General features: G+C 49.4%; 1 protein-coding gene across 2 annotated transcripts; it reads left to right on the top strand.

The window, feature by feature from the left end:
• Positions 1–6,329: 6,329 nt before the first annotated feature.
• HINFP (histone H4 transcription factor) lies at positions 6,330–11,762 on the top strand. 2 transcript variants are annotated; one of them, XM_007456281.1, is made up of 9 exons: positions 6,330–6,517; positions 8,051–8,280; positions 8,571–8,682; positions 8,862–9,014; positions 9,541–9,618; positions 9,705–9,825; positions 9,912–10,050; positions 10,147–10,271; positions 10,794–11,762. In XM_007456281.1, the coding sequence occupies exons 1-9, from the start codon at positions 6,340–6,342 to the stop codon at positions 11,215–11,217; spliced, it is 1,560 nt and encodes a 519-aa protein (XP_007456343.1). In that variant the 5' UTR covers positions 6,330–6,339; the 3' UTR covers positions 11,218–11,762. The 2 variants fall into 2 exon arrangements, with proteins under 2 accessions (XP_007456343.1, XP_007456344.1); XM_007456282.1 differs by having other exon boundaries at positions 6,340–6,517; positions 10,147–10,275; positions 10,730–10,852.
• The last annotated feature ends 2,142 nt before the right edge of the window (positions 11,763–13,904 follow it).

The raw sequence follows: 13,904 nt of genomic DNA, 5'->3' as shown, positions 1-13,904 counted from the left end.
GTTTTTTTTTTTTTTTTTTTTTTTTTTTTTTTGCGGTACGCGGATGTCTCACTGTTGTGGCCTCTCACGTTGCGGAGCACAGGCTGTGGACGCGCAGGCTCAGCGGCCATGGCTCACGGGCCTAGCCGCTCCGCGGCATGTGGGATCTTCCCGGACTGGGGTACGAGCACGTGTTCCCTGCATCGGCAGGCGCACTCTCAGCCACTGCGCCACCAGGGAAGCCCTGCTATTTTTAATGGCATCTTTAAGTTCATTTTATTTGTGTTGAACACATAAGGTGTTTTCTGATTATATAAATTATATAGGTTTATATTTAGGTTAGAAAATATAACACAGTAAATATCAATCCCAATGAACTTTACTAAGGTACATAATTTTTAAACAAATATGTCTTGGACCCTTACTGAGTTTCAGCCACTAGGCTAAATAATGGGATTATAAACGTGAAAAACACACGCAATCCCTACCCTCTCTCACTGAACTGAGTCTAGTGCAGAATGCAGACACGTAAACAGGCAAATACAATACCGCATGATAGAGCTGTAATGGGGAAATGCAGGAAAGGGATGTCCAGGAAGACTTCCAGGAAAAAGAAGCATCTTCGTTGAGACCAGAAGAATGAGTAGGAATCAAATGTATGTGGGAAGGGGAAAAAGGGAAGATTATTCCAGTCAGAGGAAACAGCAAGTACAAGGCAGGGGAGGAAAGGCGGCTAGGTGTGGTGGAGAAACTGAAAGAAATGTGGGGGCTGGAGAGCAGAGAGTTCGAAAAGCACTCAAGAAACGGTGGAGAGAAGTATGCAGGACCCGGATGCTGGCACAGTCTAGAAAGCCTCAGTATGGTTTGGGGCTTTGTCCTGAGGACAACAGAATGACTTTGAGTGTTTAAAGCAGGGTGGTGGTTTGATCAGATTTGCTCTTTGTAAAGATCACTTGAGAGCTCCGTCGAGAATGGTTTGGAGGGAAGTAGGAGTGCCCGCAGTGGAACCAGTTAGGTCAGTGTAGACATCCGGGATGGACGTTGTTAATGGACTAGAGACGGGGAGGCGAACATCGACAACATCAAGAACGGGGGATGAACATGAGAGATCCTGTATTTAAGGGGGTAGCATTTACAGGACTTGGCAATGCATTGGATGCTGCGTGTGAGGGAGGAATCAGCCATGACCGCCAGGTTTCTGACTTGAAGGAGTCATTCACTGAGCCTGGTGACACAGGAGGTGAGGTGTAGGGGAAAGAGAAGATGCCACAAGGAATACTGATATTTAAGAAACAGGAAGATTGGACCCCCAGTTTGGGCTGAGCGGGGCTTGCTGTGCTGGGCACGGAGCCTCGCATGCCTCCTCCTCCGCCTCCTCGGTCTCCTCCACCTGTTCCTCTGCCTCACCGCCCACGCGGCCAGCTAGCTGGATAACCAACAGAAGGTCGGAGACCCCTCTCTGCGCTCAGCCCGAGCTCTGCGCATGCCCAGTGGGTGCCGTGGGCCGAGCCTGCGCAGTTGGGGTAATTCGGGCCCTAGGGATCCCCGCTTGCGCCACGCCAGGAGATTCGCGGCGCCAGCAGCAGTACCGTTCCGCGCGTCCCGCCGCCCCTCACTCCCGCCCCTTCCGTGTTTTGGTCGCGCATGGGTTCCGTCAGTCGCAAGGGCGATTGGTTGTTAGAGGGATCCGAGAGCGGCGATTGGCTGTCGTTGGCCGTCGCTCAAGCGCCCTCCCGGAGACGGTGTGAGGTGGGAGAAGAGCAGGAGAGATCCCGGAGCAGACTAGACTGATCGACGGTAAGCTGTGGGCTCCAGGCTCCACTGGGCAGCGTCGGGCTGGGCTTTGGGCTGGCAGCCGAGGCCCGGCTCTTCCCCGGTCGCTTAGGCGAGGCTCCCTCTTGCTGTTCGGCCACGCTGGTCTGCCTGGTGCCTGCAGCGCCTTGACGCCAACATCGACTCGAACCTCTCGTCTGGGGCTTCGCTGCCGCTGAGACACGGTCGCCGCCACGCCTTGGGGGAAGACTGCGGGGCTGACAGGGAGAGGTTTACCCGCCGGCACGGTCTCCTTTCTCTCCGAATTCTACCTGTGCTCCAGGGGCCCGGTCCTCACCGCTTTAGGGCAAGTCTTCCCTGCTTCGCCTGCCACTGGGTTTTCTCCCTGTCCAGCTTTCCCCCATCCGGCGCTTTGTTTTGGTCGCTGTCTTAACACGTCAGAGTCTTATCTCTTCGACCACATTGTGAGTCCTTAGGAGGTTCCGGATCTGGGTCCCTCCTTTCTTGAACACCATTCAGGGTTCATTCGGTGTTTTGCGTTACAATTTATACTCAGGTATTTGCTGATTGCTTCTTACTATGACTCCCGATGAAAGGAAGGGTTAGGAATCCTTCGGGCTTTCCTTTTGTTGATCTTTTTGTAGAATTCGTGCTTAGATCATCTCATCCTTAGAAGCAAGGATACGAAGAGCCAACACTTGTTGAGTTGTGGCGGTGTGTTATGCTAGGCATTTTAATATCCATTATCTGGTTTAATCCATAAATCAGTTCAATGAGACAGACATGATTATTCCCTTGCTACATGGGAAACCCGGGCTTAAGTAACTTGCCTGAGGTCACATAGCTAGTAAATGTTGGAACTTTCTAATCAGATCTGTTGAATCCATCATCCAGTGCTGTGATATTAGTATCCTGTTCCACATTTAAGGAAACAGGTTCAAAGAAGCTAGGTGATTTGTCTAAAAGTAAAGTAATAAGTTAACAGATTTACTTAAACATTAAAAGAGGTTGTAGTTGGTACGTGGTGGCCCTGCAGTTAGAACTGAACACAGCACAGACCAGGCTTTCTAGGAGCTCACAGCTTACTGGAGGAAACTGACAAAATAGCTACTCAATAAAATATGCTTTGGGTGTTGTGTATTTGGATATGATGTCTGTGGGGAGGAAGGAATCAGACATGAAGAGGTAAGACAGGCTGATGTAGGAGGAGAACGGAGCCAAGCTCCCTGGCTTTGAAATCTGTCTCCATCATTTTCTAGCTTTGATCTTGGGTAAATTACTTAACCTTTCTGGGCCATTTCCTCATCTGCGAAGTGGATAATAATGGTACCTACTTCGATAGGGTTGTTGTGTTAATGAGTTTTTATACATATAAGATACTTAAAACAGTGCTTGGCATACAGTAGATAGTTAATAGGTTTTATATTTTTCTAGGCTGAGCAAACTCATTGAGACGGGAAGCTTGAACCCAGGTCTTCTGACAGTTGGTCCAGCGCCCTTTCCTTATACAGGTTGCCTCATTTGCATCCCTTGCCTACAGAAAGAGGAGTGGTGACCAAATAGTCACTTTGTCCTACAGCTTCCCAGGGTAGAAACAAGCAGTGTACAGGGAAAGAAAGTAAAGAATGCTGGGGGATGGTGAAAGAGGGATTCAGGGAGCTTTGCCTAAATTTCAAGTCATTCTAGATATCTAGATAGCCTGCTTCCTGGGCCTTATCCACAGTCTAACAACAGGTATGTGTTTAGAATGTTTGTGCTCAGCATTGTGCTGGACACAGTATAGGGACACAGGCGTGATATGGTATCTGCTCAGAAGCAGCTAATATTGTCCAGTTGGGTAGATGAGAGTAGAACACAAAACAACCATGAGTGACCAAGGGCAGCAGAAAAAATAGGGTTGAGCTTTTCTGGTTTCAACTATGCTAGCCATCAAACCGAAAGGCGAGAGTGATTTGAGGGGCGGGGTAGTTTAGGAAAGCTTCCTGTGACATAATCATATCCCCACATTTATTGAGTTTCCCAAGAGTACAAAGCTCTGGGCTAATGCTGGGAATGAGAAGTGAAGAAGAGATGGGCTCTGCCCTGAGAAGCTCCTCGTCTAGGGGACACACATTCTGTTCCGTTGTAACAGGTAGTTGGATGGAGGTGTGTACTGAGTGCTGTGGAGGCAGGAGGGGGGATACGTCAGCTGTACCTGGATGAATTGGGAGAGGGGTCACCAAGCAGGGGCATTTGGGCTTGAAGCAAATGAGTAGAGGTTTCTCAGGCAGAGCGTTTTAGGAGAATGTAGTATGTTTAGGGACAAAGGTTACTGACTCAGAGAGAAAGAGGGAATAAATGGATAGGTGTGGGGGGGGAAGGGCACAACCTTTGGATTAGAATCAGGGCACTCTTACACCAAATGAAGTGAATGAAGTTTGGAAGAGGACTCAGCACAGGGCTAACGCGTGGTAGGCCCTCGTGTGTTAGTTCCCTTACCCAGCTCCTAGAGAAGTAAGTTGTGGCCAGTTGGAGAAGAGCCTTGCATGCTGTGCTGAAGGTAGTATAGGAGGTTTGGACTCTGCTATGTCTGACCTAGGAAGGCTTTCCCTACTTCTACCCCCAAATTGTAAAAGTAGTCCACATTTTCTCCTAATAGGGCTTCACTATTAGTCTACCAAGAGTTCAGCAACCGCAAGTACTCACACCCCAGAGTGTCAAAGGTAGCTGGCTTCTTCTCAGAGGAGAGGCAAAGGCTGTGGATTTAAAAGGGGTTTCTTTGGTAAGCAGTTAGATATAGTAGGTTCTTACAGTTGTAGCTATGAAAGATGTTATGCATTTTGTGTTTTCTGGGTTTTTTTCCTCAGTATGTAGTAAAGTTCTCTTTCAGAGTTCCCACCTGTTTCAGGAAGGCCAGCGGGAGCAATGCCCCTGCTCCCTCTCAGGGTACCACGGTGGGGACAGCAAGAATCAGTGAGAATCCTCAGGAAGAGGTGACACTCAGGGGACAGAGTCAGGGCCTCTTGTGTCTTTTCTTCCCCCAGAGATTTTGCTTGCAGTATCATCTGTCATTCTGTGGGTTTTTTGGTTTTGTTTTATTTTTTTTAATTTTTGGCTGCGTTGGGTCTTCGTTGCTGCTCACGGGCTTTCTCTTAGTTGCGGCGAGCGGGGGGAACACTCTTCTTTGTGGTGTGCGGGCTTCTCATTGCGGTGGCTTCTCTTGTTGCAGAGCACAGGCCCTAGAGCATGCGGGCTTCAGTAGTTGCAGCATGTGGGCTCAGTAGTTGTGACTCGCGGGCTCTAGAGTGCAGGCTCAGTAGTTGTGGTGCAGGGGCTTAGTTGCTCTGCAGCATGTGGGATCTTCCCGGATCAGGGCTCCATCCCATGTCCTCTGCACTGGCAGGCGGATTCTTAACCACTGCGCCACCAGAGAAGTCCCTGTGTTTTGTTTTAACGAGGGAAACTGTTCTTTTATTGTTCCTCAAACTCTGTTCCTGGAAGCCCCACCAGAACTGGAGTGCTGAGTTAAGAGAGCATAATTCTAGGCCTAACCCAGCCTTCCCAAATCCGAACCTTTAGGGGAGGGGCTGGAAACCTCTGCATTTGTGTGCATATTAAAATTTGAGAACCTTTAGTTTTTTTATTCAGCTTTCTTCAGCAAATATTTATTACATGCCTAACTGTGCCTAGCACTGTGTACACCCAGTATAAACTGAACAGGTAACCGCCTCTTACGTGAAATGGAATCTGCACTGTTGTTTAGAGGATGTTAGGGCCATGGTGGAGTAAAGCACTCGATAGGTTAGGCAAAGGGAGCTTGTATGGCACTTTGTAAGTCTGGCGGGGGACTTATGATACAGTAAGAAATAAGGAGCTTCTAAGGTCATCTGTGTGCATAGAAAAGAATGTGGACTTTGGAGTCAGCCTCACCTGACCCGACCACACTAGTGTGTGATCTTGGTCAAACCAGTTAACCTCTCCAAGGCTGAGGCCCTTATCTACAAATGAAGTTAAAAATAGTGCTTACCTCATAGGGTGGTGTTTGTAATTAAATGACACAAGGCAGCAAATAACGTGCTTAGTAGGTGCTTGGCCGTATAGTAATTGTGAAATTAAAAGCAAAAGGGCTTGTTATCTCCATTCTGAAGATGAGGATGTTCAGGAGTAGAAGGGTTAAGTTACTTGGCCAGGGTGGCACAGCTAAGTAGGTGGTGGACAGAGGCGTCTGGATTTGAACCCTGGGTCATTCCCCAAAGCCTTCTTTTTGAACCTGAGCATTGTTCTGCTTCCTGTAGGAGTAATTCCTTCTTGGCGGGTTGCTCTGAAGCTCCTTGAAAAAATGTCTGTTGAAGTTCTTAGCTCAGAGCCTGGCACATGCTCAGTCATGTTAGTTTGTATTCTCCTTTCCCAAGAACAGCAGACAGCTTCCAGGGGTTTAAGGAACTGCTACTCTGTCCTTATTGAAAAAGCATGGAGTTTGTCACGGGCCACTGGAAAATGTCTCCTGGGTCTAGGCTGGCTGCCCACCCAGCTGTTTATGCCCAACAGCACTTGGGTGGAATCCTGGCAGCTGCTGATTTCTTCCTCCCCCTCTATAGGGTGAAGGCCATGCCGCCCCCTGGGAAAGTTCCTCGAAAGGAGAACCTGGGGCTACAGTGTGAGTGGGGGTCCTGCTCCTTTGTGTGCTCAGCCATGGAGGAGTTCTGCGAGCACGTCACTCAGCACCTGCAGCAGCACCTGCAGGGCTCCGGGGAGGAGGAGGAGGAGGAGGAGGAGGACCCGCTGGGTAAGGAAGCAGGACACAGCAGGGGAAAGAGCTCGAGGGATGGTGGAAAAGCTGATTTTCCTTGCCGCACAGGGGGATGGCAGCCGGCAAGAGTGGTGGTTTATTTTCCTAATTGTGCTTTTTTTTGGTTTGTTTATAAAAACACTGTAGACTCATTATAGAAAACTTATTCAACGAGGATATATGGAATGAACCTGCCATCCTGCCATCAAAAGTCAATTACTGGGCTTCCCTGGTGGCGCAGTGGTTGAGAGTCCGCCTGCCAATGCAGGGGACACGGGTTCGTGGCCCTGTCCGGGAAGATCCCACATGCCGCGGAGCGGCTGGGCCCGTGAGCCATGGCCGCTGGGCCTGCGCATCCGGAGCCTGTGCTTCACAATGGGAGAGGCCACAACAGTGAGAGGCCCACGTACTGCAAAAAAAAAAAAAAAAAGTCAATTACTGACTTTGGTGAACATTCTTTTTGACCTCTCTTTGCATGTGTATACATAAATTAGATAGATACGATTTTATTTTTTTTAAAAGGATCATATTGTACAAGCTGTTGGCAAGCTGCTTTTTTCACTCTCTGGTAGTGTTTTTCAATTTTTTTTTTTTTTTTTACTGTGACCACCAGTTAGGAATACATCTTATATCACAACCCTGTACACAAAAGTTAAAAAATACTAAAAACAATACTTGCCTTTATTAAATTCTCTCTGAATTGTTCTATCTTATTCTCTTTCATTAAAAAAAAGTGTGATTTGCAATCCCCTAAACTGATTTCACTACCCACTAATGGGTCACAACACAGTTTGAAAAACTCTGTTGTACAGAAGGTATAGAGACACCTCTCCTTCCCCCACCTCAAATTCTGTTTTGAGTCTAGTGACTGCAAACTATAACTAATAGCTTCAAAAGTCAAGTAATGTTTATACAGAAGAGAAATTAGGGGATTATTGTATTTTTTAAAGTATCTACTTTTCAAAACAAGGAAACCCCTATAAGGCAGTGGAAATTTGGTGCTTAGACAGATGCTAGAGAGATAGGAAGTGGAATTGAATAGTCCTAGAGAATAGTCCTTCCTAGGGAAGGCCGATCTTGGGCAGCATATGGGGGAAAGAAGGACTTCCGGTTTGACAGGAAGGAGTGGGAGGTGTCTCAGGTTCTCGGGAACGGCAGAAACTCCGAGCCACTGTGGCAAATGCCAGCCACACCTGCTGTCTCTGAGTCACTGGCACTGGGACATGCACACACTGTCCCCCTACCTAGACTGCACTTCCCCTCCACCTGGTTGCAGTCTAATATTTATACATGTGATTATTTGATGTTTTTTTCTCCCTGACTGAAAGCTGTACGAGGACAAAGACTGGGACTCTTTTTTACTCGTCGTTGTATCCCTGGTGCCTGGCACACAGTTAGTGGTCATTAAATACTAGTATTTGCTGAGTGAATTCCTGGCATACCAGGTCAGTCTGGCATCCTCACTTGCTGCTAAGTGGACGGAGAGCTCTGGAAAGTATCAGATTCTTCCTTCTAAACCCCTTTTTGCAGAGGAAGAATTCTCCTGCTTGTGGCAGGAGTGCGGCTTTTGTTCTCTGGACAGTTCTGCTGATCTTGTGCGCCATGTCTACTTCCACTGCTACCACACCAAGCTGAAACAGTGCGGGCTGCAGGCCCTGCAGAGCCAGGCCGACCTCAGCCCCTGCGTCCTGGACTTCCAGAGCCGCAACCTCATCCCTGACATCCCTGACCACTTCCTGTGTCTGTGGGAACACTGTGAGGTCAGCAGGCAGAGCCAGTAATAGGGGTGGAGGGAAGTTGGGGATCTCAACTAAAGATGCCTTGACCCTTTCAGGAGGAGGAGTTGTGGCTTGTGGGCTTTCAGGGATGCCCTGTATTCCTGAGGTTCCCACTAGTAGCCCTCCTACATTTCTGGGTAGCCCCCTTGCTCAAACTTTCCTATCCCCACCAAGTTAATTTGGGAGAGAGCCGAGAAGCCCCCTTTGGACATCTAGGGGTAAGAGTCCCTCCACCCACCCTCAGTCCTTACACCAAGTTGCTCCTGGCACAGAGCTCCTTCGACAATCCCGAGTGGTTCTATCGACATGTGGAAGCGCACAGCCTGTGCTGTGAATACCAGGCAGTCGGCAAGGACAACCACGTGGTGCTGTGTGGCTGGAAAGGTAGGGCCACTCTTCAATTTCTGACCTCTAAAGAAACCTTGGGGTTGCTAAGGGGCCAGGGCAGCTAGGGGTGGGACCAGTCCTGCAGGGCAAGGTTGGCTGCTGGCTGGAGAGATGTGAGGGTACCAGAGCCTACTCTGAGGGTTTGTAACTGGACCTGACTGGACCTTCCTTCCCAGGCTGTACGTGCACCTTCAAGGACCGCTTTAAGCTTCGAGAGCACCTCCGTAGCCATACCCAGGAGAAGGTGGTGGCCTGCCCCACCTGTGGGGGCATGTTTGCCAACAACACCAAGTTCTTAGATCACATCCGTCGCCAGACCGCGTTGGACCGTAAGCGGTCGGAGAAGGGGCATGGGTGCAGGCTTGGAGTGGAGGTCGGGGGCACATTGCCAGGAGAGGGGACCCCTGAAGGTATCTGCAAGTTGGCTGCGTCTACCTTAAGGGCTCAGTCACCTACCACAGTCTCTGCTGATAGAGACTCATTAGACGTTGTTATTCCATGCTTACTGTGTGCCACAGCTCTTATCCCAGTGAATCCTAGCAGCAGCCCCATGAGGTAAGCCTCTTGTCCACGCTTTTGGCAGATGAGGAAACTGAGGCTCAGAGAGGTTAAATCGCTTACCTGAGATCACACAGCTAGTAAGTGGTCAAGCCGGAATTCTAATTCAGGTTCTCAACTCCAAGTCCCATGCTCTTTCTGTGATACTACGTCCATCCATAGTTCCCTAAGCTCCCCGCTCCTCCTCTGGTGGTTCCCTTCTGCCTGGGATGGTTCCCCTCTCCCAGCTTGCTCTCCTCTCTGTGCCTCTCCACCATCCCTCACAACCCACCCTCTCTTCTGCCTGCCCCACCACAGAGCAACACTTCCAGTGCTCTCACTGTTCCAAGAGATTTGCCACGGAGCGGCTGTTGCGGGACCACATGCGTAACCATGGTGAGTAGCTGGCCACCCCTTTTGTGCTGGCCCACCCTCCAAGCTTCCACTAGCCCTCGGATCACAGCCTCCTCTCTGCTCCTCAGTGAACCACTACAAGTGCCCTCTGTGCGACATGACCTGCCCACTGCCATCCTCCCTCCGAAACCACATGCGCTTTCGCCACAGCGAGGACCGGCCTTTTAAATGTGACTATTGTGACTACAGGTAAAGGGAAACGGGGACTGGAAATCAGAAAACTTGTGTTCCAGGGTCCCCCATGCCCTCTGACCCCTCCTGACCTCTCTCGGCAGCTGCAAGAATCTGATCGACCTCCGGAAGCACCTGGACACCCATAGCAAGGAGCCAGCGTACAGGTGTGATTTCGAGAACTGCACCTTCAGTGCCCGGTCGCTCTGCTCTATCAAGTCCCATTACCGAAAAGTGCATGAAGTGAGTGGGGCTGTTGGTGGGGAAGGGCCAGCAGAAGTGTCGGGGAGCCCGGGGCCGGGGGGAATCTAGCCTCACTCTCCCTTCCCTCCCCCCCAGGGAGACTCAGAGCCGAGATACAGATGCCACGTGTGTGACAAATGCTTCACGAGGGGCAACAACCTCACCGTGCACCTTCGCAAGAAACACCAGTTCAAGTGGCCCTCAGGGCACCCCCGTTTTCGGTATGCTCCTCCCAGATTCCCACATGTTTTCTTCATACCTTTCAACAATTTAGAGACCTTGAATTTGATGGTGCTTTGATGTCCACCATCTCCATTTAGGTTCAAGGAGCCTCGAGAATAGTGGTGGGGCAAAGATTATTTTTCTGATTTTTGAATCCAAGGCACGATGCCAAAAACAGTAAATGGTGCCAAAAGCCCTGTAGCCGGAACCAGAGTGTGAGCCCAAGGGTCCTAATCTGTAGCTCCATGGCCTGCTCATAAATCCTTTGACAACACTACTGTCCAGTACAGATAATTCCTCCCTCTCCCCTTCCCTCCCCTCCCTTTCCTTTTTGAGTAATGATCCTTCTTGCCTTTTCTTCTAAATATTCCAATAAAGACCTTTTTTGTCTTTAACCTCCATCACTTAGAATCCCAGAGCTGCTTCTTTGCCCCATATTTGTCCCTTACCTCGCCAGTCTCCAGGCCATTTCTGCCTCCCCCTGCCCTTGTTTGCTGCCCTCTGTGCTCCTCCTTCACCAGGTACAAGGAGCATGAAGACGGCTACATGCGGCTGCAGCTGGTTCGCTATGAGAGTGTAGAGCTGACACAGCAACTGCTGCGGCAGCCACCAGAGGGATCGGGCCTGGGAGCATCACTGAATGAGAGCAGCCTGCAGGGCATCATTCTAGAAACAGTGCCAGGGGAGCCAGGACCCCAGGAAGAGGCTGAAGAGGAAGAGGAAGGTGGGGGTGGTGAGGGGACAGCCCTCTCGGCCTCTCAGGACACTTCTAGCTCTGTCATCCACGTGGTGAATCAGACCAGCGCCCAAAGTGAGCGAGAGATTGTCTACTATGTGCTGTCCGAAGCCCCGGGAGAGCCACCTCCAGCCTCTGAGCCCCGCTCCGGGGGCATCATGGAAGAGCTTCAGGGAGTAGCTGAGGGGCCAGAAGACCAGACGGTGTGAAGGCTGCAGACCCTGACCATTGCTACCCCAGACCCCAGCTGGGATTTGAGCCGGGCTGGTGGCAGTGCTCCTAGTGGGCAGCCCTTGCCAATGGATGCCTCTAGGAGTGGTGCTGAGAGCGGTGCGGTCCACTCTGGACCCGACTTGCATCATTCGGCAGACTGAGGGACTTCCCTTTTGTGCCAGACCACATTCTGTGGGGATCCTGAGGAGTTTGGGTTCTTTGGGGGGGCACCCTGCTTGTGTGTGTTCTTGTAGAGGGGGCTAGTATCAGCCTTAACCCTAACCCTCAGACGTGCTAGAAGAGTGATTAAAATCCATAGTCAACTCACATCCATTCCTGTCTTTAGGGGTCCTTAGGCCCAGGGATGACATGTAACTGATCCCTGCAAGGGCCCTTTCCTCACAACCAGCCAAGGCATTTCCCTCTAAATGGTTCCTCCTACAAACCCCAAGGACTTTCATGGTCATCCTCAGGGATGGGATTGGAGGCACTGAGTATGTGCGTAACAGTTGTTTTTGGTAATAAAAGAAACGCTTGGGCCATTACTCACTTCTTCTTCCTTATGTTTGGTGGTATTAACTAGATAATGAGGAGATACAGTTGCCCAGAAGAGGAGCTGAATAATTAGGCTCATTCCCCTTTTAGTGACTGGGGTTTGTTTTGTTTTGAACTGTCCTCTTGTTCCCTGCCCCCTTCCCCCGCACCCCACCTTTGGTGAAACTTCTCCATTTCTTCTTGGAACATCTACCATCTCTATAGAGGTCCCAGGCATAGGCCAGCAGTGGGCAGTAGAACACTCTAGGACGGACGAGTGGGGCTTGCCAGGAAGCCAGAGCACCCAGGCCGGCCCCACACTCTGAGTGCTGGTTAGAAGCCAGTGCCTCTGGGTTGGGGGTTCTTTACCTGTGGAGCTATGGGACTAAGAAGGAGGCTTAGGGCGGAGGGTGGATGTGGAGGCCCTAGGGAATAGCAGGTACTGGGGGTCCAGGAGCCAAGTTAGAAAGTTGTGTATCTGAATGTGCATTTTCCTGAGGAAAGGGGTCTGTTTTTTCAGTAGATGCTCAAAGGGGTTGGAACCCTTCTAAAGAAGAACCATTTTTTTAGGCCTGTCCAGTCACATCTTAGTGCTCTGTGTCATTCTTAGGGTCTCTGCCACTCTCAAGAGGTCAGGGAAGTACTCTCAGGGGTCTTGGATGGGCAGGAAGCTGCCCCCAAAGTGTTGTTTCAACACTTTTTAAAAAGGACTAAATAATTCTTACTACAAAAACTGTGTGCCTATTGCTGAAAGAATTAGGAAAGAGAAGTCTCTTTATTAATTCCATCAGCCATTTACTGAGTTCTTCCTATAGTCCGGGTTTTGTGACAGGTGCTAAGGATACAAAATGGATAAACCCAGGCAGGATCTGCTCCGGAGGGACTTGCAGTACAGAGGCGAGGAAAGACCTAAATGGAGTGAGGTAAGTGAGAGGCCTGTCAGGAGTGAGTGGAGTGAGGGGCCTGTCTGGGTTCATTGAGGAGGCTCAAAACAGGAGCTGACAGTATTACTTGGCCCGGGGATCAAGAAGGGCTTTGTCAAGGAAACAACTAGAGCTACCATCTACAAAGGGGTGGCCGGTTTATTCTGAGCAGAGGAGACTAGGTCTGTAAACGAATCTAAAGGGGTACTTTGTGGTCTGCAGCACAGAGGGCAGTGGGTTGTGGAGAGAGACAAGACTGGGAAGGAAGGCAAAGCCACCCAGAAGGACTGCATCAAGTTTTAGAAACGGTGATTCTGCCAGTGATGGGGAGTGAGAGAGCAGGCAGATGCAAGTTAGGGGGCTGCTGCAGGAATTCAGGCAAGAAATAATGAGGGCTTTAAGGGCAAGTCAATGTAGATGTTCACTTCGCCTCTGCAAGAGCCCCTTCAAGAAATAGCAACATGTTCTCTAGCACCATATACGAAAATAAACTCAAAATGGTAAAAGACCTAAATGTAAGACTGGAAACCATAAAACTCCTAGAGGAAAACATAGGCAGAACACTCTTTGACACAAATTGTAGCAATATTTTTTTGGATCTATCCTAAGGCATAGGAAATAAAAGCAGAAGTAAACAAATGGGACCTAATTATACGTAAAGGCTTCTGCACAGAAAAGGAGACCATAAACGAAATGAAAAGACAACCTACAGAATGGGAGAAAATATTTGCAAATGATATGACCGATAGGGGATTAATATCCAAAATATATAAACAGCTCATACAACTCAACGTCAGAAAAACAAACTGACTAGAAATTGGGCAGAAGAACTGAAGAGACATTTTTCCAAAGAGGACATGCAGGTGGCCAACAGGCATATGAGAATATGCTCAACATGGCTAATCACCAGGGAAATGCAAATCAAAACCACAACGAGATATCACCTCACGCCTGTCAGAATGGCTGACATCAAAAAGAACACAAAGAACATGTTGGTGAGGATGTGGAGAAAACAGTACACTGTTGGTGGGAATGTAAGTTAGTGCAGCCACTGTGGAAAACAATACGGAGGTTTCTCAAAAAACTAAAAACAGAACCACCATACCATCCAGCAATTCCACCCCTGGGTATATACCCGAAAAAAACACAAACTAATTTGAAAAGATACATATGTACCCCAATGTTCATAGCAGCATTATTTACAATTGCCAAGTATGGAAGCAACC

Source organism: Lipotes vexillifer, unplaced genomic scaffold (assembly GCF_000442215.2).
Source record: "Lipotes vexillifer unplaced genomic scaffold, Lipotes_vexillifer_v1.1 scaffold753, whole genome shotgun sequence".
In the NCBI taxonomy this organism is placed as follows: domain Eukaryota; kingdom Metazoa; phylum Chordata; class Mammalia; order Artiodactyla; family Lipotidae; genus Lipotes; species Lipotes vexillifer.
This window is presented reverse-complemented; position numbering and strand designations above follow the sequence as displayed.